The 27,043-nt window shown below is 34.7% G+C and overlaps 2 protein-coding genes and 1 pseudogene across 4 annotated transcripts in view; 2 read left to right on the top strand and 1 right to left on the bottom strand.

Annotated features, from left to right (window-relative positions):
• LOC125872570 (CBL-interacting protein kinase 18-like) overlaps window positions 1-27,043 on the top strand; it is a 504,282-nt gene that overhangs the window by 402,264 nt on the left and 74,975 nt on the right. The window lies entirely within an intron of this gene.
• LOC125872574 (5-amino-6-(5-phospho-D-ribitylamino)uracil phosphatase, chloroplastic) overlaps window positions 3,169-27,043 on the top strand; it is a 102,619-nt gene continuing 78,744 nt past the window's right edge. The window contains exons 1-11 of one of the 3 annotated variants that reach the window (XM_049553323.1): window positions 3,169-3,335; window positions 3,428-3,553; window positions 8,262-8,330; window positions 8,438-8,542; window positions 9,589-9,643; window positions 10,689-10,762; window positions 11,188-11,271; window positions 11,349-11,489; window positions 11,580-11,645; window positions 12,063-12,172; window positions 12,467-12,958. In XM_049553323.1, the coding sequence (XP_049409280.1) occupies window positions 3,234-3,335; window positions 3,428-3,553; window positions 8,262-8,330; window positions 8,438-8,542; window positions 9,589-9,643; window positions 10,689-10,762; window positions 11,188-11,271; window positions 11,349-11,489; window positions 11,580-11,645; window positions 12,063-12,172; window positions 12,467-12,635 (1,101 nt within the window). In that variant the 5' untranslated portion in view covers window positions 3,169-3,233 and the 3' untranslated portion in view covers window positions 12,636-12,958. Of the gene's footprint in view, window positions 3,336-3,418; window positions 3,554-8,261; window positions 8,331-8,437; window positions 8,543-9,588; window positions 9,644-10,688; window positions 10,763-11,187; window positions 11,272-11,348; window positions 11,490-11,579; window positions 11,646-12,062; window positions 12,173-12,466; window positions 12,959-27,043 lie in introns of those variants that run through there. The other 2 variants (XR_007447143.1, XM_049553322.1) reach the window with 2 other exon arrangements.
• Window positions 14,045-14,342, bottom strand: LOC125872587 (40S ribosomal protein S20-2-like; annotated as a pseudogene).

Raw genomic sequence — 27,043 nt, 5'->3', positions numbered from 1 at the left:
ACTGCAGCAAATCTTAAAAAATCAAATAACTTTTTAAGCCTCATTTAAGTGCAAAATTCCTAATTTACATCCAGTAAATTCTCAACTTTACCTTCATGAGAATGACGATTGAATTTATGGGATTCTCGTTTCTCCTTTATGGATTTGTCTTGGTTCTTCATCTCCTTAGATCTTCTGGCATTTGCTTTTCATTTTATATAATGTACTATTTGCATACATTGGGAGATATGAGAAAGTAAAAAACTTCAATTCACAATGAAAGATAGTAATAGAAAGACAGGTACGGAGAAATAAGGGAGAATTTATTATATTAGTTTCAAATCTACCGTTATTGAGAAACATGAGAGAACTTATTCTATCCGTTTAAAATTTGAATACTATAACCGATTAATATTTTAATAAGAATTCAATCTCATTCCAATTCAAACTATACTAAAAGAAAAGTTGATAAAATTATTTTTAAAAAAAAAAATAATTGGCAACACTGTGAATTATGGTGGTCGTCATCTCGATCGGAAAAAGACGAACATCACTAAGTGGAGGAATATTTTTCTCTCGATCGATCGGTATTTCATGTGAATTTTGTGAACTTTTTCATCGACTCCAACAGCTTAACACAGAGAAAATGAGAGTAAAGAGAACCGGTGATTCTAGTACTTTTCAAATAGAACAACACTACATGATTTTGTTGTCTTTTTACATTTTGTCTGAATAAGATTTGGGCCATTTGTTGGCCTTAAGCTTTTGTATTAGGGTTGCGTATCGGTCGATTCGGTTTTAAAGTTTATGAGTTTGACTTATTGGTTATCGGTTTGTAGAGATGATAAACCGTTAGAACCATTAAGATATTGGCTTATCGATTATCAGTTTATCGGTTATTGATCGTTAACGGTTTAACCGTTAAGATTTGATACAAAAAAACCATTAAAAATCACTTAAAAACAAGGTGACAAACCAAATGAACCATGCACATGAGTACACAAGTTACATCTTTCTCAAAAGCAAACACTTTTACATTGTAGAATAACCAAGAGTTTGGGACAACCAGAAATAAAAGTAGGAAACCAAACTCTAAGTCAAGGACTTTATATACAAAATAGTATAAATATAATTATTTAATTTACTATCGGGTTATCGGTTAACCCGTTAAGAAAAAAACTAAAACCGTTAAGAACCGATAACCCGATAACAAAAAAAATCAAAACATTTATCAAAACTGCTAAATCAATAACCCATTACGGATAAATCAATAACTTTTTTTTCGATTCGAGTTATCGATTTCGGTTCGATTTTTAACAACCCTATTGTGTATCATTTTCTTTCATTGTTTTGGGTTGTTTGGCCGTTTTGTTTGCTTGTAAGTAGATGAATTTTGTTTTAATTAAAATTTAATTACGATTATTTTTAGTATGAAAGAGAAATGTTTTTCATAAACAATATTATTCAAAAGTATATCATATACCGATTCTTTCTATCCAACAATAGTTATCTATTATTAACTTGACACTAAAATTAAGAAATAGTAAATGATAAATATAATTTTACCAAATCACCCTTATTAAAGGAGTATATAATAAGGATAATTTTTTAAATATGTTAAAAAAAATGTTTCTTACGTTTCAATTGGTGATTACACTTAATTCGAGAATTGATTTAAAAAGGGGCTAGCCTACCATATTTTTTTAGCAACTTCACAAAATTATTATATTTATAGGGTTATTAAAGTTGTTATTTTTTAAAAAATGACTATAATTTGTATTTTTTTTTATATGTTTTTATTTTTCTATTTATACACTAATACAGTTTTAATTATAATGAACTAAAATAAGAAAAATGTATTAACTGTGTATAGTTAGCATATAAATACTTTGAATTCAAATTGGTATCTCTATTTATAAACTTAAAGTATTAATAAATCAAGGACACAAGTATTTATAAAAACTTAATGTATTAATATATCAAACAAGGTAAAGTATGACAATTAGCATATGAACACGACAATTGAAAAATGATACATTGTTGTTAAACAAAAAATGAATACACCAATATAGTATACATATGAATACATTGTTATTAAACAAAAGTTGGAAACAAGAAAAATGAAAAATAATAGAATGTGTAGGTATTAAAGTGTGTAAGTATTTGACTATACAAAAAATTGATAAATCAACAAACGTCAATCTCTTTTTGATCAAGTTTTTCCTGTAGGTTTGGTGTTAACTCAAGTATTTGCTTATAAAAATATAGTATTTGCCTTCTGGTTTGGGCTTAGGACTTCCATGTTAGAGGCCTCAAGTTCGAAACCGCTTGCCAGCGAAAGCAAGGGGTTTGCCTTTTGGGTCGAGGTCGTCGCACCGGGCTTGCCTAGTGCGGATTACTTCTCTCCCTTGTCATAACAAAAAAATATAGTATTAATGTATCCAATTATACTTGTATTTCAATCTTTTAAATTGGATAGATTACTTATGTATCCAAATAAACTTGTATTAACAAATCACCATTTCAACTTGTGTTTATATTAGTACAATAAAATATCTATGTATATAAGTATTCTACTATATACAAATTAATTTGGCAATCAAACAAACCTCAATCTCTTTTTGCTCATGACTTTCCTATACTACTTTTTTTTTTAATGACTATAGCCATTATAATGGAGAAAACAAAATAATTCTTTAATCGAAACCCTATAAAAATAGATGAAAATATAGATGGATACAAATATAATCTTCGTAAAAACGAGAAAAAATCAATTAAAAGATACTTGATGAATTCAAATGACAAAAATCATCAAAAGGATCTTAAATGGGAAGGAATTTGGGGGAGGTAAAATATTGAAAATATGTAATATAGGGATATTGATGGAAGAGAAAGTATTAATGAGGATAAACATGGGAATCTGATCGCATAAAATGTGCCTAGACATAATTAATTATGCTTGTAATAATAATTTTTCTATTTAATATTTAATAACTTTTTTCATTATTTGTATATAATTAACTTTGCTATTTATTGTATAGTTATTCATGTATAAATTGTAGCTATTTATTTTAAATGTATATTGATATTTGCCATATTCGATAATTTTTCCTTTTTGAGTTTTTACGTTGAAAATAAATAAAATCTTCTTAATGGATAAGTGAAGGTAGGCCCAACCTTGAACGACGGAGCAACAACCATCTTCGTTTTAATCAGGAAGAGCTTCTCTCAAATTATTAATTATCATACTAAAAATGGAGGCCACTCTTAGCAGCTTTCGCAGTTGCTCTCAGGCTCAGCTCCCCTTACAACCCACCTCTTTCCCTCCTCAATTCTTCAAAAAGTCCCAATTCTTGGTTCGTTCTTTCTGCTTCCCTCTAATTTAATTCATTCCTAGTTTTCCTTTTTATCTCTTTATTTATTTCAATATTCTTTGCAGAGACTACAGAAATCAAAGCCTTCGAACTCAGCACAGTGTTATCCACGTTTGGTGATTGCGAAGGCGTTGGGGACGGGCGATAATGGTGTCTTTGAAGATTTTACAGCTACACCTAACAAGATTTTTATGGAAGAGGTAGGTATTTGCCTTCACTAGCTTCTCTTTTAATTTTTCAACTTTATTGCACCTATATTTTCTATCTGTTTCCTCTGAGGTTGGTTCCTGATTGCTTAAGAATAATTTTAGTATATTTATTTCCTGTCTTTTCATCCGTTTCTCTGTCCAATATACATATATGTACAAGAAGCAGAACATAAACTAAAAGGTACATATTGTTACCAAGAGGATTCTTGAATGGTTGAGGGATAGGAGTAACAACACAGAGGTCTCAAATTTGGGTCCTATTTATATGAGTGTTAGCTATGTCTTTAGCCTCGCTGAACGGAGCTACTTGGTACCTACGCTCAGATGTGACATGTTGCCCACTGAATACTCCAGATACACGCAGGTGGCCCAAGCACCATCCTAATTTTAAAGAATATTAAGTTTTTTTTTTTCTTTTGAGACAGGGTGACTTCGTATTCACAAAAAACTCATCATCCAAGAAATAATGAGGAAGAATCTTACACCCACCAAAAGTATGGGATTCCTCCAAGAGGACTGTAAAAATAGAAGAACTTTACAAATTATCTATGTAGTCAACTAGTGCTACTATATCCCTCAACTCTTGTTTACACAAAAAATATCGCTAATTAAGACTCTGACTCTTTATCTTCTGAATGTTGCTGCTCTTGCCTTCAAAACATTTGGTCTTCCTTTCCTTCCATAGTGTCCACCAGATACATGCTGGAATTATCATCCACCAATTTTCCTTTGACCCTCTACTACCAATTCCTTTCCAACTGGTAAGCAACTCCATAGTGGACTTTGGCATCACCCAACTGGCCCCAAGAATACTGAGGATCATGTCTCACAACTTTGTGGCTATTTTTAGTGCAGGAACATATGATAGTTGCTCTCTGCATCTTGATCACACATAAAACATCTTGAACAGATCTGCATTCCTTTTTCTTGTAGCACTTCATGAGTCGGACATGCTTTCCAAATTGCTAACCATACAAAACAAGAGACTTTCAGGGGGCTTGTGACCTTCCAAATTTGCTTCAAAGGCCAGAAGCCAGTGGACTGACTATTCTTCTTCTTCTAGTAGCAAGATTTAACTGTGAAAATCCCTTTGTTGTGGAGCAACCATGCATGTTTGTCGGCTCCATTAAGTATTCCAGGAGACATATTCAACAATTGAAGGAGTCTTGCAATCTTTGAAACTTCCCTGTCGTTCATAGCTCTCCTGAAAACCAAATTTCATCCTTGGGATCTCCAAACTTGTGACGCTAAACATTTCTTTATGAACATGGGACATGTAACTGAGGAAACTTAGTTCTTAGAGTGTTTTTCCCTATTCAGAGTTCATTCTATAAATCTTTTTTTACTCCATCACCTACTCTGTAGGAGATGTTGGTATAGATTGTGGCCACAACCTTCTGATGGATTCCCAAACACAACAACCAAAAGTACCCAAAACCTCCTTAGTAGACCATTGGTTTAGCAAACCATATTTCTTAGCAATAAATCTTCTCCATAGAGCCATGGCATCTGTGCAGAATCTCCAAAGCTATTTTTGCAGTAGAGACTCATTCTGGATGCTAAGATTTTTGATCCCTAAACCCCTGATTCCTGTTGTGTGTGAGGGTATCCCATTTAATCAAATTTTATTCTCTTTTCTCACTTTCTTAGCACAAGAAGGGACCTCCTTAACTTGTTGATCTTCTTCTCTATACTCTAAGGACTTGGGAACAAGCTCATCATATAAATAGAGAGGACATCCATTACAAATTTGATGAGTGTCAACCTGCCTCCCAATGATGGATATTGGCTCTTCCACTAGATAGTTTTCTCCCACTTCTCTCCAAGACTTCATTCCATACCCCAGTCTCTTTGTTTTTTGCTCCCAAAGTTAAACCAAGATATTTCATTGGTAGGGGATCAATCTGGCATCCAAGAGTATCTAGCAGTTGCAAGTGGTCCACCTTATTGACTGAGGGGATAAAGCTCTTAAGCCAATTAACTTGCATTCCAGAAATGCCTTCAAAAATAGTTAGGATGGCTCTAAGGTGTTTGATCTGAGATACATTTGCATCACGAGAAACTAGTGAGTCATCAACATATAATAAGTGAGTAACTTTCATAGAACCACCCCTGTTAGGTGAAGCACAGAAACCCTTAAACCACCCATTCCTCTTTGCCATTTTGATCATGTGGTTTAAACCCTCCATGGCTAAAATAAAAAGGAAAGGAGACATGGGATCTCCCTGTCTCAAACCTCTTTGTGATTGAAAAGAACTCTTCATTACTACCATTTATGATGAGAGAGAACTTCATAATGGATATATAATTACTGATTCAGTTAATCCATTTGGTACCAAAACCTATGTCCTCTACATCTGTAATTTGTCTACCCTTTAGAAAATCCATTTGATGTTCATTCATTAGCTTTCCCATGATAGCTTTTAACGTTTCAGTGATAAGCTTGGAGATGATCTTGTAGACTCCTCCTATCAGACTAATTGGCCTAAGATTCCTAAGCTCTTCTGCTCCTTCCTTCTTTGGTATGAGTGCTATGAAAGTGGCATTTAATGACTTCTCAAAAACTTTCATTTGATGAAAGTTCTGAATGGTATGCATTAAGACCTCATTTGTTTGCACTTAGTAGGGGTCTGAATCTTAATCATTCAGATTCGCCTCATTCTGTGTGTTTGTTTTTGAGGACTGAATCTTAATTATTCAGATTCAGTTCATTAAGTTTGTTTGTTTTATTTCCTTATAAGCCTGTTAATGGGTCTGAATATATCTGAATGTATCTGAATGAATCAGATCTGTAACACACTCTTAACACCATTCAGACTCAAAAATAAGACTCCTATCTTAATTCAACTACATCACAACAATTCATAAAAGTTATTTTCTTATTTAATTAATGTTAATTACATGCTTACCATTATAATTTCCTTTATTCTTATTAACTTAATATACATCTTTTACTTTCATAAATTAATCAATATATTTGAATTGATAAGCACTCCCATGATATAATATTTAGCACGGTTTCAGAAAATAAGAAAGTATTAATTATTTGATCGATAACAATAACAAATGTCCATTATAAAAAAAATGTTTCCATAAACATTATATTACTACTCTATATAAACTATTTTACATTGCATTATATTAGATTCTCAAAGTTTTTGAGTGCAAAGAATAGTCATATTAATGATGTAACTTAATGTTAAATTCTTAAAAGATTCATATTACCTTGTTACGATAAAAATGTTCAAAATATTATTTTCTATATATAAAAAAAACTATTTCACTAAAATGAGGTTTTTATAATATTTTATTGATATAGCGTTTAATTTCATATGTACATTCAGATATTGAATACAAACCGTCCCAATAATTCAGTGTTCAGATTCAGAGACAACATCTTATTATTCAGATGGTTATTCAGATTTACACATTTAGATCTTAATGCACATCTTAATATTCAGATGTGTATTTAGATTCAAACATCTTAATCTTAATGGAAACAAATGAGGCCTAAGTCTCCTTCAGAATGCACCAACACTCTTTGAAAAATTGTACAATGAAGTCATCAGGTCCGGGTGTTTTGTCACTTATCACACTGCTTTACAACTTGGAGCATTTCTAGTTCTGAGAAAGGTCTCTGCAGCCAATCTTGTTCCTCTTGGGTGATCTTGGAACTGATCATCTCAAAGGGTGGTCTTCAGGGTTCTGGTTCTGTGTAAAGTTTGTTGTAAAATTCTATCATATTCATTTGACCTCTTCAAATTCTTTAATTTCCACCCTATGTGCCACAAGCCTATCAATATTGTTGTACCTCGTGTGCATAAAATCTGGTGTTATTATCCCCATGCTGCGTCCAAGTTGATTCTTCATTTTTAGCTAGTACCTCCAGTTCCACTAGAATTGTGGCTGTCACTACCATTTCGTCTTCAGTCAAGACCCTGCTATCTTGAACTAAGTCAAGCTCTGCCAGCTCATGCTTAAGCCACCAATTTTCAAATTCAAAACTAGATTTCCTCTTCTCCAGTTTCCACATTCAAGTATGATAGGGTTATGGTCGGAAACAATTCTGGGAAGAATGCTTTGTTTGATATTCTTGAAGGTCTCCTCCCCCATAGAATACAAGAATCTATTCAGCCTAGCAGCACTCCTATGACTTACTCCCCTAAACCATGTAAACTTTCCTCCATTTAAAAGGGGGGGGGGGGTCATGGAGTTCCATGTCTTCAATCCATCTAGAGAAGTCTGACATTACATTTGTGATCCTGATGCAACCCCTCCTGTCATCCATGTACCTAACAGTATTGAAATCACCACAGCCAATCCATGGCCCCCCACGTAGCTCCTCGAATGCTGCCACTTCCTCCCAACATTCAAGTTTCTCACTTCTAATGTGAGGAGCATAAACTCCAATGAGAAACCATGAGAAAAACTCTTGAACAGACTCTCGTTTTAGGGTGGAGTAGTGCCCTGTTTCAACCAAAGTTCCGCTCCATACCCTGCTATCCGATATTACCATAAAAAACACTAAGTTGCTGTATTTATAGTTTAAAACTTTTAGAAAAATGTTTGAAAGAACACTCTTTGACTTCCAAATAGTGATTTTGTTGTTCAAAATGGGACTGATAGGGTACTGTTACCTTTGTCAAAAAAAAAAAATGGGACTGATAGGGTGTTTGTTTGTGTTTATTGGGTTTTGTAGGCAATTGGTGCCGAATACGGAGAAGGTTTCGAGACATTTAGACCCAATGGACTGCTCAAAGTTGATGTGGTAAGATCAGAAGTTCAGATTTTGTAACAGGGTTTTTGAATCTTTGTGCCTTTTGGTGCTACAAGGCAACATATCTGTACTCAAGGAGTTCCTTTTTTTGCATTTAGGATTTTTTAAATGATAGACTGCAAGAGGGTTTCTTGCGAAGAATCCGTTATGCGATGAAGCCTGATGAAGCTTATGGCCTCATTTTCTCTTGGGATAATGTGGTGGTAAGACCTGAATCTTTGACCATCTGGTCTAATTTAAGAGAGGTTACCTGATTCGTGAACTGTTACTTGATTTGTGATCAACTGTATAAGTGACGTGGTCTCTGAAGCCTGGCTGCCAATTGATTATGTCCATATAAAAGGAAGTGATCTTCTATTGTTGGTTTTCCCTATGTTTGTGCTTCTTATTCGTGTCTAAAATTGCATGCTTATAAGGAATTCTTGAAGGGTGCTGGCTTTGTTACATTCAGGCCCAATGTCTGAATCTTTGATGACCTTGCCTTACAAACTCAAAGTCTTTGTTTGTGCATCTTTTTTCCTGCTCTCCAATTTGGTTCTTATATGGGAGACCTTTTTTTAAAAATTAGGTGTGAAAGACAGATTAAAGAACTTCTCTCTCTCTCTCTCTCTCTCTCTCTCTCTCTTCCTATGTGTGTGTCTCTCTCTCACTATGTGTGTGTGTGTGCATATATATGTCAAGGAACTTTCCTCTAAATACATTTATGAATTGGAATAAACTGCAATAGAAGTACAAGATCCCCAAATAATGGTGTTTCGTCACTCACCCTAGGAATTGATTCTTTAAGATAACAACAACAACACCAATGTCCAGTTCCAAACAAGTTGATGCTTCATGATATGATTCCTAAAGAGGAGAGGTGGCTTGTTTTGTATTAGACAAAGTATTGGGTGCATGGACTGGAACTCAGGCAAAAGGCAACAAAAACTTGGGTTCATGTTAAGAAAAAAGAATTTGATAGAAGAGAAAAGAGAATTATACGGATACGTACAATGTATATCTTAATCACATATCTGGATATTGATAATTGATATGTTTGTTGGTTGGTTGGGGGGGGAGTGGGAGATAAGATAATGTTTTCCTCTAGAAATGTTGCTGAAGATAATTGTAGACCAAAGATGTGGTATATATTGATGCTCCAATAATGAAGCTCGCAGCAATTGTGTTGCTGAGTTCTTTCTTCTACTTGAGTGGAAGTCATAACACTCAATTATTTGTTGACAATGTACTTCCACATCATACTTCTCAGGCAGATTCTCGAGCTCTGAAGTTGGATGCCTGGAATCAACTTGCCTCTGAAGAAGGTGAGTGACTTGCTGATTTTTCTGGCTTAGTAATTAAACTTCTTCACTTGGGTTGCATGCAAATATCAATATTATTTCAGCTGTATAGCATAAGCCAATCCGAGTGGGATTGAAATTACCTGTGTTGCTCTGACTCTTCTAAAATATCGATGGGTGCATGTCAGATCCTCCAAAAGTAGTGCCTTTTTGGTGGATCCGACACAGGTGCGACAAAATTTTCAGAATCATACATTTGTTTCTTATTGGTCGTACAGTAGAATATTTGCTCTTCATTTATAAAATGAAACATCCTTGAGTGGGAAATGAGTTTTAAGTTTCTGAAGTTTTGTCGGGCCCCTAAAAGAAAAGAAGAAAATGGGGAATGTGATAGGATTTAGCTGTCTGCAGCCAATACACATATACATCTGGAGTGCCAGTGACATGTCATCTAACATGATCTGGATCTTATTTGTTCTTTTTAGTATCTCCATATATATTTGAGATAGTGAGAGTGGTAACTGTTATTTTTTTCAACTTGTAGTGAGATTCATAAATATAAAGGTCAGATTCTTTCTGGCTCTAATAAATCCAAATTCACATATATCAGAGATCAGGGTGATGTTGACTTTTACTAATGGGTTTATCTCCCGGGATGGGCTGAATGGAATCCTTGATCAGGGGCCAAAGAGTGATTAATCTACCGGCTACCTCCCTCCCCCGCCAAAAAAAAAAAAAAAAAAAAAAAATTTTTTACATGCAATGGTGAGCCGTCTCAATGTTCATCCCATGGAAAATGAGCCATCGTAAGAAACTTATGGTCTGCAATCATACAAGAAGCACAATCTTAAAGACCCGTAAGTTTGCAATTTTAAATAATTGTGAAGGTTATACTGTAAAACTAATCTTTGCAGTTTATGAGAGATAAGAACTAGCTAAAGAATGACCATCTAACCTATAAAAGACAATGACTACTTTCCTCAATTTGTAGATGCTCATTACTGATGCTTTTAGTTTTGACTTTATTTTGTTAAATTATATAAGCTATTTATCATTTGGTTATGTGCAGGATTAGAGCTTCCTGAAGACGATAGTGTGCAGCGGCTGTTACTTAATGCAACTGCTGATCATGTTCTGCATAAGGTTAGGAGTATATGATCATACAAGTCATGACTACCTATTTTTATTTGAACAATGAGTGTGGATAGTGTCCTCTTCCTTAATTTTTGTCCAAGTCTGTGGCCTGTAATCTTTTTTACTCTTTTGTTAAATAAATAATTGTTAAATTCTCTGAGATATTTGCCTCTATACACTATATGCATATGAGTCGGTGTGCATGCCTTTTTGATTGGAGAAATAGTGGACTATCAGGTTTGAGTTTGCTTTTAGGACTTTTTTGGGAGGTAAAATACACATTTCTCTACCTTATCAAAAAAATAAAATACACATTTCTCTATAGAAAATCACTGAGATAAAAAATAGTATTGATCGTTATCTAGTTTTGTAGAAATCTTCTCTTATATAATCAATGTCTTATTAAAATGTCTATAAATCCTATGCAATTATAGGCGCTGCCAAAGGAGAAGAATGAAGCTGATCAGGATCGATTGAAGATGAGGCTTTCCCAACTCTATAATGACAAGCTTCTGAAAGTAAAGCATTTATGCAGAGTGGGATGCTGTGTTTTTCAATGAACTCAAAAACATCACTATAACTCTCCTCTTTTTAGATTTCAGAGCCAATTGAAGGGTTGAAAGAATGGCTGGATGCCGTATCAACTGCTCGTATCCCTTGTGCTGTTGTGTCAAGTTTTGATCGCAGAAATATGGTTGAAGCCTTAGAGCGCATGGGACTCATGAAGTACTTCCAGGTAGTTAATTACATTCTCTTAGAGATAATATCTACAATCTGGTCGGCTATTAACATGTGCATGTTGTTGATCATCATGCTGTTGATTCAGGCAATTGTGACAGAGGAGGATGGAATGGAGTCTATAGCACATAGATTTCTTTCTGCAGCTGTGAAGGTAAGGCTGAAATGTATTTTGAGTGTTGGACTGGTGCATTTCTAACACGTTAAGAATACTAAAACCATATTAAACATACTGTTTGGATTCTTTGGGGATGGGGGCTGCTTATAGCACATTTTATTTCTTACTTGCATATGAGGGAGAATAATATCTAGAAGTGTGGTGTGTGAACTAAAAATGCTTAAATTTCTCTTTAATAAGGTGTGTCAGTTCCAGTTTTTTGTTTATACTTACATCTGCATTGAAGGCTAAATCCTAGCAATATTGACCTGCTACACCACTTGAATGATAGATTAACTATACACTCTCTACTCTTTCCTCTATACTTTTTAAGCGTAGACCAAAACACTAACCTTCTTTTGAACTCTCTTGGTTTTGTTGGATCTTACCTATTGCAAAAACAAAATTCTGCAGCTGGACAGAAAGCCATCAAAGTGTGTGGTGTTTGAGGACGACCCTAGGGGCATAACTGCTGCTCACAACTGTACAATGATGGCTGTGGCACTTATTGGTGCTCACCCAGCGTATGTATTACTTTTTTCTGGTTTTTCCCCTTATTGTTGAAGCTCTAGATTTGAACTGTCTTATTGTATCATGTTTGGACATAAAATGTTCTTTGCTGCCAAAAAGGTGTCCCAGACCCTTCCTCCCTCTAGGGGGTGGGTTTAGGACTAGGTGCTTACTTCAAATATCTGTTTGAAGTGTTGATATATTGACACAAGTTCTGGATTTTCTTGCTATTTTTATTTTCTTCAAATGCAGAAAGTATGTCACTGCTTCTGCTTGCAAATTTTTAGTTAGGAGTTTGAAACTTGCAGGTACGATTTAGGGCAAGCTGACCTTGCTGTAGGTTGCTTCAGTGAGCTTTCTGTGATAAATCTCAGGAGATTATTTGCACATAAAGGCTCCAACTTTATGGACCTAGAGAAACAAATAGCAGAAAAAGCACCACGCAGAAGGAAGCTCACAATTGACACCATTTTCTGAACCAGTTTGGTACAACAGTCTACCACCTCATTTTCCTACTTGTAAATGCTCTCTTAGTGTTAGAATCTGTAGGTCTTGCCGTCCCTTGCCTTCATTCATTCTTTAGATAAATAGAGCTGGTAGAAGATGATTTCCCTTGAGGTAATCTGAAACTCAGAAATCCGTTTCTCGTCTTCTTTTCTCTCTTTTTTCTTTTGGGGTTTCTGTTTGTTCGTGTGATCAAGCCATTAATTCAAACTGATATCTACCAGCAGTGGTGGTGGAATTACGATCCATGTCACAACTGCAATACTGTAACTTCTGCCAAGTATATATATATATATATATATATATGAAAAGATCGTAACTTCTGTTCTTTTACATTTCAGTTTTGAATGAAATTATTGATTGTTCGGCTTGTCGCTTCGGGGTTATGTTCCTATTTGTGATTTTCTGATGACAGAATAAGTAGCGTCTTGGCATTGCCAGTTTGATACTTGAAGACTTGCAGTTTTCAGTATTAGTTTGAGTTTCTTTTTCAAGGCAAAGAGATTCAAGTTTGAAGTTTTTCCTTGGAGGGACACTTTGTATTTGTATTAAAGAAACATTTGTGAGGCAGTCTCAAGTTTTTATTTTTTACACTTATCCTTCTTAATTTATTACTCTTTTAGAAGTTCCCTGTGTCCAAATTTTCTTTTGTGAATAGTCTTAAGGTTGTTTTTTTCTTAGATATACGACTTTTTATACTCTGTCTCATTTTATGTAATGTAGTTTGACTTGACAAGAAATTTAAGAAAGAAAGAATTACTTTTAAAATTTGTGGTCTAAAATAAGTGATAGATGTTTGTGTGGTTATAAATCACTTTATTAAGGGTAAAATACATTTTTTAAAGTTAAACTATTACTATTAAATATAGAAATGTGTCAAAAAAATTTGGACCGATTAAAAAAGAAAAGTGAGTGTATAAATTGGAACAAAGTGAGTATTATATTGCTACTTATATATAAGAGACAATTGCATTTATGTTTGGAAAGTTGTTATGTATTGTTTCATAATTTATCGTATTGTATTGTGTTGCATTGTATTGTATTATATTGCATTATTTTAATGAATATAATGTTTGGATAAGAGAAAAGACATAAAGTCATCACTAAAGATGTTTCAAATTTTCAAAAAGACACCTTAACTTTGCGAGCGTCCTTTTACCCCTTAAAACTATTGAATATCTTTGTAAAATGATCATTTTGACCCATTTTCTCACTATATTTGTGAACACTCAAACAACAACGCGTGAAGGTCTATTTTAACTGCCAAAAAAAAATTAAAAAATGCCACATTTCAACTGTTTTCTTTATTAATTAATTAAATAATTAAATACTTCATCTTCTCCAAATTTGTTGTTGGAGAAATTTCTTTCAAACAAGTACTTTTAGGAATCAACAATGGTGACATCAAACTCGACACCGGGTTCAATGGTGATTGAGGTGATTTACTTGACAACATTTGGGGAGCTAAAAAGATCAATCCACCCGCAGCTCAAACTTGTCCCATGTATTTATGCCTTCTCCACAGCAAGACTTCCTAGGGATAATGTTAGCACCACAAACCAAATCCATACACATTTTCTCAAGATTCTCAACGTTTTTGGTAGAAAGAGTGATCATAATCAATCTTCTCTCGAGCCCCTCTAGCCCTAGTTTTGTCAGCTTCATTGTCGCATACGCCATACTTTGATTTGATGAAGAAGATGAAGACCTAGCCGCAATTTCGATTTTCTTTAGGGAGGGTGGGAGCAAATTTCAATGGAAAAGAAGAGAAAATTTGAAAAATAAAAAAGAAAAGAAATGGAAGTGTTTTTGTTAAGATTCGGATTGGATTATCCTTGCTTTTATTAATATTTAAATTTAATTAAAATGGTCAAAAAGGTGAGCATCACACGCCTCTTCATAGATGAGGAAATGAGTCAAAATGGTCTATTTACAAGGGTACTTAATACTTGTTTGGGGTAATAGGATGCATGCAAAGTTAATGTGTCTTTTTGAAAATTCGGGACAACTTCAATGGTGACTTTATGTCTTTCCTCTTTGGATAAATTAAATTGTTCTCTGTTATTGCATAATGTCATAAATCAACAATTTGAATGATAAATTCATAAGAAAAGTAGATCAGAGTACATAGTAGAGTTACTATGAAAAGACAGACTAAAAGATAAATATGACTATTAAATAATAAGTAAAGACAAAATGAGAAGAAAATATTAAGGTAATGACACGATTACACCAAATGAGACTTTTCGTCGTTACCTAATAATGAACTTAAACGACATGCAATAAACTTTAGGGAGAAGGTCAAAAATACCCTTGAATTTCCACTTAATTGTTAGGTTTACCCTTTATTGTACTATGTGGCTATTTATACCCCTACCGTTTGCAAACTTGTCACCCGTACCTCTATTTGGATAGAAACCCCCCAAATTATCTCGAATTTCTCAAAAACGATCCCTTTTCAAGTTGAAACCCATATCCAACCCTCTATCTATCTTAAACTAATAAATTTAATCCATTTCCCGTAACAATTTCCAAAAGATTAAGCTTTATAGATTAAGCCTATAAAGCTTAGTTGATTAACAAGACTAGTTGAAATTGTACCATGGAATGAGTTATTGCTGAGATCAAGTGTTTGAAGAAGAGGGCATTCAGATGCTTAGTTAAATTTGATACATTTACATAGGGGTGTACATGATCAGGTTGGTTTGGGTTTTCAATTATCAAACCAAACCATTTGTGTCGGGTTTTTAAATCTATAAACCAAACCAATAAAACTCGGGTTTTTCGGATTTTCGGGTTTTTTCCGGTAAAGTATTCATACAAACATATAATTTACTTGTACTTCAAATATTTCTTTAGTCCTACCAAAATACAGCTATATAAGGTGTTTCTTAAGAAAATAACACAAAATATGATATGAGTAATGACACTAAAATATCCAACAAAAAAATAATAATAATGAAATCGCATAAAACAAATATTGCAAATTAACAAGTCATAATGAAAATGATCATAATTTAAAAGTACTAAATTATGCTAAAATAAGTTTAATAAGTATTAGTTACATAACTAAATATTAAAGGAAATTGAAATTATATTATGTATTTGAATTGTCTAAACCAATGTAAAATCAAAGAACAAATATTCAATATTATTGTCATTCTTAGTGTTGAATTGATTTTCTTTTTGCATTAGTATTAATTTGATTTTGATTTAAGCTTTATTATAATTATCAACATCTGTGGACTATAATCTTTATTGAACCATTTAGAATTCTAAGTTTCAAACTTGAAATAATATATTAAAAGATAAAAACTATGAAAAAGTATAAGAAATATTTAAAAATTATATCAAAGTACATATTTTTATGTATAAAATAAAATTTTAAAATTATATATATAATGTCGGGTTGGTTTGGTCTCGGGTTGGTTTTTTTTAGTTAAAACCAAACCAACCCAATTATAGTCGGGTTTTTTTTTCAATACCAAACCAAGTCAAACCAACCACTAGTCGGGTTTTTTTCTCGGTTTGACTTGGTTTGCGATTTGGTTCGGTTTTGTACACCCCTACTTTTACAGCATCTAGAAGACATTTGGATTTAGGAGGAAAGAAAAGGGCTCAAAGGTCCATCAATGTAGACCAGATTCTTTGGAAGTTCTCAATTGGCAATTGAAGTCACTTGGAAGTTCTTTTGAAATAGGTATGAGAAATGAGTTAAATTTGTTTGAGTTAATCATTTTTAAGAAATTCATATTAATTTGGACTAATTTGGAGGTTTCTGTTCAAGTAGGAGTATAAGTGACAAGTTTGTAGACGGCGGTTGGGGTATGAATAACCACTTAGAGGGTAAACCTAAATATTAAACGATAGTTGAGGAGTAAAAAAATAAAATAAAAACTTAGTTAGATTATGAGTCAGCACATTTCATTTACGAGGAGTCTAAACTCTAAACAAAGTTGATATTTTCAAAGGAACTCACCAATCTTTATATATTATCGCATTTTTATTTTTGTCATGAATATTTGTACCACATTTTTTTTATGTGATAGCATATGAATCTTTGATAATTTGACCAATCATTCTCTAGTGCTTTCTAATGCCTATTAAATTGCAAGTGCTTAAGCGATTATGACTATTTTCTTCATATGAGTTCAAGTAGACATGCAAGGTGAAACTAACGAAGCTAGCAACACATCATAATAAATTCATGAAAATCAAGTAAAGTCTAATTAACAATATTGTATCACCGATAAAGCAAAGAAAATAGTTTTTCACTTTTATCATAAGATAAAAACACTTAATCTCAATAGCTTAACAAACTTAAGGTATCGGCTGAAGACAGATGATGCAGTGTTTGCAGTCCAACTAGGATTAGTCTCTTATCTCCTAGTTTGTGTTGGTTTTGTTACTGTACTTGTGTAACTATAGGACTCTTCAGTTAGACTCTATATATATTCACTCATGTACATCACATATAATATATTGAAAAGGTTCTACATGGTGTCAGAGCCCTAAGAGGTTTAAACAACCAAAAAAAAAAACACAACACAACGACGGCAATGGCAGGCGACTCTACTTCTACTACGTCTGGAACATCATCCACTACACATAATTCCTTTGTTACTGCTTTTCCTTCTCGCAACCCTGCCTATCAACTGCCTGTTAAACTTACATCCTCCAATTTTTTGTTGTGGAAGACACAATTTCTCCCTATGGTTAGGGGTTGTGGTCTTGATTATCATATTGAAGGTAATGAGGTAATTCCAGAACGGCTTTTGGATAATAATGAACCCAACCCTGCCTATAATTCTTGGGTGAGAGAAGATCAACTTGTCCTAAGTTGGATCGTTGCTTCAGTCTCTGAAGGTATATTACCTCAACTAGTTGGTGCTGAAACTGCTCGAAAAGCGTGGACTAAACTTGTGACTGATTATGCTTCCAGTTCAAAGCCACAAATTCGTGAGTTAAAATCTCTGTTGCATAATTTACAGAGAGAGAATGCAAGTATTGAGTCATATATAATAAAGGCGAAGGGAATTTCGGACAGGTTGACTGCCTAGATTAGGACACACTTATCGTCCTTTCACAAGATCACTTGAATCACGTCAAGAGGAGATTTCTTTTGACGCTTTATATGGAATGTTGTTGAATGAAGAACGTTAATTAAAACGAGATGAAGCTCTTACTGTTATTGCACCCACGACACAATTTACCCAGAGTTCATTCACTCCGTATCGTGGTCGTGGGAGAGTAGGAAGAGGTAATCCAGGTCGTGGACGCTATCAGAATCAAGGATTCTCTCAGTCGACTCAAAATCGTGCTTCCCACCAGCTCTCTAATCCAATACCTTCAGACATGTCACAAATTGTTTGTCACAACTGTGAAGACAAAGGGCACATTGCACGAGTCTGTCCCTCACCAAAAACTCCTAATGGAACCAGAATATCCGGCTGCCCTGCCTTACATTTGGCCAGCACCCAAACCTCACCTACACAGAATTGGTTGATGGACAGTGGTACCACGCATCATCTTACCTCTAATCTTGATAATCTTGCTATTCATTCTGACTATCAAGGTCCTGAAGAAGTCACTCTAGGTAATGATTCTAAATTACCCATATCTCACATAGGTAAAAGTTTCATCAGTTGATAATATTCTACATGTTCCTATCGCTACTCAGAATTTGGTCTCTATTAGTTCTTTTGCCAAGTCTAATAATGTTTCTATTGAATTTTTTCCTGATCATTTTTTGATTAAGGACTTGGAAACGAAAGGGATACTACACACCGGCCCGAGTACTGATGGACTCTATTCTCTTCCAGTGACGAAATTACTCTCACCAGCTTCCTTTTCTGCTTCTCTTGGTCTTTGGCATGCTCGTCTGGCGCATGCATCCTATCCTATAGTTCGTCAAGCGTTACCGGCTGCTATTTTCACGTCTAGTAAATCATCTAGTTTATGTACTGCTTGTGCTGTTAGTAAGAGTCATAAAGTCTCGTTTAGCGAGTCTACTTTTAAGGCATCTAGCCCTCTTGATTTAATTTGTTCAGATGTGTGGGGCCCTGCCCCGGTTGTTTCTAATGATGGTTATCGACATTATGCCATCTTTTTTGATCATTTTAGTAAATACACTTGGATAAATATAGAAGTTCTTTCTATATTTATCCAATTTCGTACTATTGTTGAAAAGTATTTTGGACGATCTATTAAATATTTTCAAGCTGATTGGGGAGGTGAGTTTCAAGCATTGACACAATATTTACGTGATAATGGAATTACACAAAGATCCTCATGTCCCTATACTCCCGAACAAAGTGGTTGTGCGGAACGAAAACATAGGCATATTGTTGAAACAGGGAGAGCACTACTGCATCATGCTAATGTTCCTTCTCGTTTTTGGACTAATGCTTTTGAAACAACCATGTATACTATTAATAGACTACCTACACCTCGGCTACAACATCAATCCCCATTTTTTGTTCTATTTCAAACAGATCCTGATTACTTTTTTATTACGTGTCTTGGGTTGTCTTTGTTTTCCTTGGCTTCGTCCTTACGCAAAGGACAAATTGTCACCTAGGTCTAAACATTGTATTTTTCTAGGATATAGTAAAATTCATAAGGGGTATAAATGTTTTGACCTTGATTCAGGAAAATTTTTTGTATCTCGTCATGTCATTTTTGATGAAAATCTGTTTCCATTTTCCTCGCAGGATGCAAAGGTTCCCAGCTCATCGACCAATTCTGTTAGTGACCCAATAACTTTACAACTACCGTTGTTGCCTTCTCAACCAACCCCTCATGCTTCCTCTGAGTCAAGTATTATCGCTTCTTTGCTACCTTCCTCTAGTCCAGCTTTGCACCAACCTTCAGAGGGAACAAACATCCACTCACCACTGCCTACTGCTCCATCTGATAATAATTCATCTCCGGCCCTACTACCTCCTGTTGGCATGTTTACTCGTACTCAAACAGGTTTGTTGAAGCCTAAGATTCCCTTTTCCTTGTCTGCTATTACGCATTCTAGTGAGGAACCTACTTGTTATTCACAAGCTTCAAAAGAGGACCATTGGCGTAGTGCAATGACTGACGAGTATAATGCTTTGATTCAGAATGGAACCTGGGAACTTGTACCTCCATTATCTTCTCAGAATGTTATAGGTTGTCGTTGGGTGTTCAAAACAAAGTTGAAATCTAAAGGGTCTCTGGATTGTCACAAGGCACACTTAGTTACCAAGGGGTATCATCAACGTCCTGGAATTGACTTTGTGGACACATATGACTAACGGTTGGAATACCACACAACTGGACATTTCAAATGCATTTCTCCATGGGCATTTAGATGAGGTTGTTTATATGTCGCAACCTCCTGGATTCGTTGATCCATCTCGTTCTGATCATGCTTTTCTACTGAAATGCTCTCTTTACGGTATGAAACAAACACCTCGTATGTGGAACAAACGATTAACTGATGCGCTTTTCTCTCTTGGCTTCTTGGGTTCCAAAACTGATAGCTCTTTATTCTACATATCCACTGCTACTGATAAGCTGTTTTGTTTGGTGTATGTCGATGATATATTGTTAATGGGTAATAACCCTGCTCGAATTAAGTCACTCGTTACACAACTTCAGGCCCAGTTTGTTGTTCGTGACCTTGGCACTCTTTCTTATTCTCTGGGCATTGCAGCAACCTGGACCAGTGAGGGATTGTTTTTGTCTCAATGTAAACATGTTGAGGACCTTCTTAATTGAGTACATATGGCTACTTGTAGTCCTGTTTGCTCACACATGCAACTTGTGTCAAAGTTATCCTCTACTTCTGGTGTTCCTTTCAATGATCCTACTTTATATCGCAGCACCGTTGGGGCACTTCAGTACCTCACCTTCACTCGACCAGACATTGCTTATGCTGTGAACAAAGTATCCCAATTCATGAATTGTCCCCTGCATGTTCACTGGATAGTTGTGAAACGTATTTTATGTTATATAAAAGCTACTTCTTCCCATGGCCTGTTCTTCAAACGTACTTCAAATAACTTGCTTCACGGATATTCTGATTCGGATTGGGAGGGAGATGTGGATGATCGAAAATCCACCACTGGTTTTGCTATTTTCTTGGTGATAACCTGATCTCGTGGTCTTCACGTAAGCAACGAGCTGTCTCTAGGTCCAGCACTGAGGCTGAGTATCAGGCATTAGCAGCAGCTACATCTGAAATTACCTGGGTTGAATTCCTTCTTTAGGAAATAGGCTGCTTCACATCTACTGTTCCTATCCTTTGGTGTGATAACCTTAGTGCTACCTACTTGACAGCTAATCCCATTTTCCACTCTCGTACCAAACATATGGAAATTGATTTTCATTTTGTTCGTGATAAGGTTCGTGCTAAGTCACTTTCAGTTCGATATGTGAGTACTCATAATCAAGTTACTGATGTGCTCACCAAGCCCTTGTCAAAGTCTCGTTTCCTTGATTTAAAGAACAAGTTGACAGTAGTTCAGCACCCTGCTCAACTTGAGGGGGAATGAAGACAGATGATGCAGCGTTTGCAGTCCAACTAGGATTAGTCTCTTATCTCCTAGTTTGTGTTGGTTTTGTTACTGTACTTGTGTAACTATATGACTCTTAAGTTAGACTCTATATATATTCACTCATGTACATCACATATAATATATTGAAAAGGTTCTACATCGGCATGTATTGTGAAACACATCATGTCGTCATCTTGAAAAATTAAAAGTGTTCTGTAAATCATGCAAGTTGATATGTGACAATTTTTACACTAAGATTTCGAACACTCAAAAAAATATGTGGTCAATTATTACTATTTTAAAACCAAACACCTTGCAAGCATCATAAATATAAATCAACCTATTAAAAGTGTTTGCATTAATTAGTAAGACATTAAGAATGCGTTTCCTAAGAAAATATTTATACTATATTTGTATTTTATTTTCAGTGACCATAAAAAGTCTTAGAATTTTTTTTAAAAAGAGTAAAAACTAGCTCGAGGTTTATTAGCAGTCACATCACTATAATGAGAAAAATCTTGGTTAGATAGTAACTAAATCTAATCTTTTACTCACCTAATTTTGTATAATACTACATAATTTTATCCGAAGTTTCTATAATAGATAATGAAATAAATAAAATAGAATGAATATCATTAAGACAAAAATAAGTATACAAGTCGTGAATATATAATTTTGTTGATTAATAAGAACATTAGCATCGCCCTTAATTGTAAATTGATAGTCATTTGTGTTTAATTTGAAGGGGTTTATAGCCATTTGAATTAAGAATTCATGGATAAGTCCAAACTTTAATGTTGTTTCCATCTTTAACTCTTCACCTTATTCCTTCTTTCATTAAAAATATCTAACCTAAATAATACCTTTTCAAATTCAAGATCTCAAAGAGGGATATCCCACATTAAAAAAAAAGTACTAAAAAAAATATCTATTTTTTAGCATTTCATGAGGTAATTTTCCTTCAAGCAAGTTTAGTTAGTAAGGCATTGATAAAAAGTTTTAGTTCTCTAGATCAAGACCTTTCTTAGATTTTGCCTCACAAAAATTCTATCAATTTTTATAATGTATTTTTCCCCTTCATTTGTCTCATTAACATTTAAAAAATTAAAAGTAGACTAATCTCCTTACATAAGCTATCTGAAAATTTTAAAACATGACAAAACACACGAAAAAATAGTAGAAAATATAGACTTAAACATTTCTTCTTTACTCATTATATTTAGGGGCTTGTTTAACCATGTTATATGAAATTATGATTTTTGGAGAATTTGAGACATGAGATGAAATCAACTTGAAATCACATGTCCAAACGTTGATTTAATCTCGCGATATGAAATCACATGTCCAAGTACCTTCTTAAAATGAATTTCTCCATCTCTTTGTTTTAGTCTTTTTAACTCTTTCTTTTATATTTCTCCAAAATAACTTGATACTGAGCTTTTCCATGTTTTCTCTATCCATTTCTTCATTGAACGCTTATCTGGACGGGAAAGTAGAGCCTCTTTGTTGATATGAAGTCTGTTTATTCTACGTTATTTATTGTGAGCTTAACCATACCATTGAAAGTAGTTGGCAAGTTATTGAAAGTTGTATCATACTTCAACTGGGAAATCTTATTTCTTTATCGTTTGTTGTTGCTGCCACATTAATCTTTCTTCTCTGCATTTGCGCCAAGTATATATTGGCCATTAGAATATTCTTGAGACCTGGCTGGCTTATAAAACTGATGGTACGAGTTTGCAAGAAAACACTAGGTGATTCTTTCATCTATATATCATACATAGCCTTGGTGTACAGAGACCAGGTACTTGTTGCTGGTAGGAGGTGATAAATATCCCGTGGAATTAGTCAAAATGTGCGAAAGCAAATATTTTGCTGACTTCGGTGACCATAATCAAATAATGGACAGATAAGAATGTGAAGATGAACAATCTGTCAATGAGTCTTGACCAATACTAGACCCTACTTTTTCTTTTAAATAAGTTACCCTTTTTGTGTGTATTTTTTTTCTTCTTTTAAATCTCCATTCATTTGGCTTTGGAGTCAAATTAAATGGTGAACAGAAAATGACCCCTCTTACCAAATCTCCACTAACCAATGCCCACACCAATAAGAAAATACAGTGGATTAAAGTAAATTATTTGTATTCAATGTGTCTGTATGTCATGTAAAGTCAGGACCAATAGACAAATTTGGGTAATGACACATTACGATGGGGACTACTAAATTAATTGATGCTTAAATAAATACATGAAGAGTTAAAGACTCACTAGTTTAAATGTACAGTTTCTGGAAAAGTAAAAAAAGAAAAATTAACTCCTTCATGTACTTGTAAAGATATTACCTCAATGATGATTGAAAACATTATAGGGGCAACTAATGAACTAATTGAATTTAGCACAAGGAAAAATATAGTTGATGTATATCAATGTATATCTTATGAGCAGAAATGGGCCTGAGAAGCCCCCAAATTTCCAGTTTTTTTTTAATGTTTTGTTGTAATTGGGTCAAAAGCCCATTTATTTTTAATATCATATGCTAGTTTTAGGATACGTGAAATTGGGCCTAAAGCCTAAAAGAAATTCAGTTTTATGCTAGTCATTAGGACATGTACAGGTGGGCTCTAATGGGCCAAAAGTCCAAAGTGAAATTAGGCCCAAGTACCGACCAGACGGACATAAATCGGGCTTGGGCCTACATCTTCTCTATTTGTTATTTAATTGACATTGCATGCTAGTGTGTTTACTTAATTTCAAGGTTTTTCCCTAAATTAATTCCCCAAAAGATTACCATTTTTTTGATTACTTATATTTTCCTACTTTTTTTTGGATAAGTGTTCATTTTCTTACTTAAATTACTTTGAGATTTTACTTAATAAAATCCTCATATTTCCCCTTTCCCCCCTAAGAAAATAGTTTTAAGTCTTATGTTGTTCATTTCTTCAATTTTGCTCAAGTATGCTTATTTTCTTAAAATAATTAACCAAATATTTTAATTATCGGTTAACCGCGTGTTAGCGGGCATTTCGGGTGCTTTCGAACCCTTCCTGAAATGTTAATGTGAACCCCGAACCCCCTTTTAATATTTTCATTAGAATTCTATTTTAATCTTTTGAAAAAATAGTTTTCTTAATTTTTCTATAAAAATTAAGTGGCGACTCTCAAAACCTGTCATTTTGTAACGACCTGTTCCCGTCACTATAGAAAAGCCAATGGGGAAAGAATCGGGGCTAGAAAACTTTTGAGTAGTAATTTGAAATTTCCTAACCTAGTCCAGATTTGGACGAAATCAGAGTCGTTAAGGTGTAGGGAAATCTGGTAACAATCGGGTGACTTATTTATGATTTTGATTACATGAGTGGTTAGATAGGTCGTTAAGGAATCTGTATGACTTTACAGAATTGAATTCGAGTGAGTAGAACTCCCAGAATCGATCTTAGAGTGAACGGTATTTTCTGAGCATCGTTGGTTAAAGGTGTGTTGTGAAATGGGGGTCTTGGAATTATTAAAATCGCTCGTTGGTTCCGTGCAAGCCGCTGGGGCGGGATTTCTGCCGCCAGAGCGAGGCCGCTGTAGCGGAGTGAGGACCGCTATGGCGGGTCCGACGTGACTTAAGGTCGTAAATAAACCCCAAAACATCTTTATTCTGCACTTTTCGATATTTAGAGCTAAGGAACGAACCCCAGGCGATTCTTGACAGTTTTCCACCATTCTTGAGGCTAAAAGTAAGATTTTAACTCCCCGAATCCATTTTTTGATGCGTAAAACGTAATCTAAAGAGTAATTATCAATGGGGGAAGGTTTTGATCAATAATCTATGGTGGAAACAACCCTAAATTATGTATTAGGATCTTGGGTTTGGTCTAGGGTTATTGTGCTTGTTATAATCAGGATAATTAGACCTTTGATTGTTGATCCTAGCGTATATTAATTATTTGTAGACCTAGAACAAGCAGAAAGAATCCGGAAAGGAAAGATTCAAGTGTCTTAGGGGATTCAAGCTTGGATTCGAGGTAGGTGATGGTTGTGATTTCATGTTGGTGTGATATATGTTTGTAGTTGTTCATTATAATACATGTATGTATGCGAATGTTGCATTATTGATCACCCTAATCGTAGATGAGGATAATTGAATAATTGTATGCCATGAATCACCTCTTGTTGTATGATTGTGAGAATATATATTGTGATTGTGATTGTGATTGTGGTTTGTTGATTGGATCGGTTGCCATGTTCCGACATAAACATGGGATCGGTTGCCACGTTTCGGCATAAACATAGGATCGGTTGCCACGTTCCAGCATAAACATTAGATCGGTTGCCACGTTCTGGCATAAACATTGGATCGGGTACCACGCTCCGGTATGCTAACAGTTTGGGTGTCGGTTCCATGAGAGGACCATTGAATTGGGTTCCGTGAGAGGACCATTGAATTGTGTTGTATATCTACTTGTGATGATTACGTTCATATCTAATGATAATTGATATTGGAAGACTGTATGTTGCTCTAAATTGATAACCAATGTGTATTATTGAGAACATGAGATGCTACATTGATCCTGAAAAGATGACTAATATTGTATATGTTCGGTATATGCTTATTTTATAATGTTGTGGTTACTTGCATGTGTTTCACTTATTGGGATAGCCGTGTGATCCTACCAGTACATTGTGGTTGTGTACTGATACTGCACTTGCTTGTTCTTTGTTGAGTACGGGGCATCTTCAGACGGCTATTGATAGACCTCAACTAAGTGACTATTGATCGTAACAGAATTCAATGGTGAGCCAGTTTTTTTAGGCTGCCATGGATCTCTCTTGTTTAAGTCCATTCTTTTCGGACTCAGACTATTTGTTTAAGGTGTTTGTTTAGTTTCGGGGTTGTACCCCTTGTTCTTAGACTTGTCGTTAGTAGAGTTTTGGTACAATGACTTTCAGGTTCTAGGGGTTGTTCTTCCGCATTAGTTTGGTTAGTTGTTTGTTAAAACCTTGGAGTTTATGGGGACTCCATTTTTATAGTCATTTAAACCTGCTTCTGTATCTTTAAATACCTTATTTTTCATAAAATTTGTTTGTTTGGGTTGTAGTAACGGTTCTCCCACCGAAAGATTTGTGTGGGTGTCAATCACAACGGTCTAGGTCGTGACAAAGTTGGTATTAGAGCCCTAGGTTCGTTGATCTTATTGTACCAAAATGAGTCTAGTAGAGTCTTGCGGAACGGTACGAAGACGTCTGATCTTTTCTTCGAGAGGCTATAAGACTTTAGGAAAAACTCACTTCTTTCTACTCCTTCGTGCTATGACTTGAATCCAATTAGTATCTGGGTGATACTGTCACGACCCGGGATCACCCCCTAGTTGTAACCGGCGTACTCGACCTCGAAGAGGTCTAATACAAGCCTCTTAGCAATTCATTCATCGCATAGACACTAAAACCATAAGGAACTAAAAACTTTCTTTACCAAGAAAACATTTCATAAAAAAAGAAACAATAGCAAGCAGAAGACTTTCTAGACTTTATACATGATGTCTCAAAACCATCTAATACTTTAGAGTACAAAATTCGGGACCAATCCCATACACAACTTAAACAATACTAAAAAGACATAAAAGAACATATGGGGTATTGTCCTCGAATATATGAGGACTCACCAAGTCTTCATCTTCAACACTTAGAAACCTATCAAATAGCCATGACATGTCATCATCTCCAAATCCCTACACTTTAGTCCAAAAAGGGAAAGAAAGGGGTTAGCACAATTAAGTACTAAGTATGGAGACCATGCAAAAACATGCCAAAAAGGACATTTTCAAGGAAGTAAATGCTTTCATATCATTTGATAAAACCTTTC

The sequence above is a fragment of the Solanum stenotomum genome, chromosome 8, assembly GCF_019186545.1.
Source record: "Solanum stenotomum isolate F172 chromosome 8, ASM1918654v1, whole genome shotgun sequence".
NCBI classification, from domain to species: domain Eukaryota; kingdom Viridiplantae; phylum Streptophyta; class Magnoliopsida; order Solanales; family Solanaceae; genus Solanum; species Solanum stenotomum.
The sequence above is the reverse complement of the archived record's forward strand: the minus strand, read 5'-3'. Positions and strand labels throughout refer to the sequence as shown.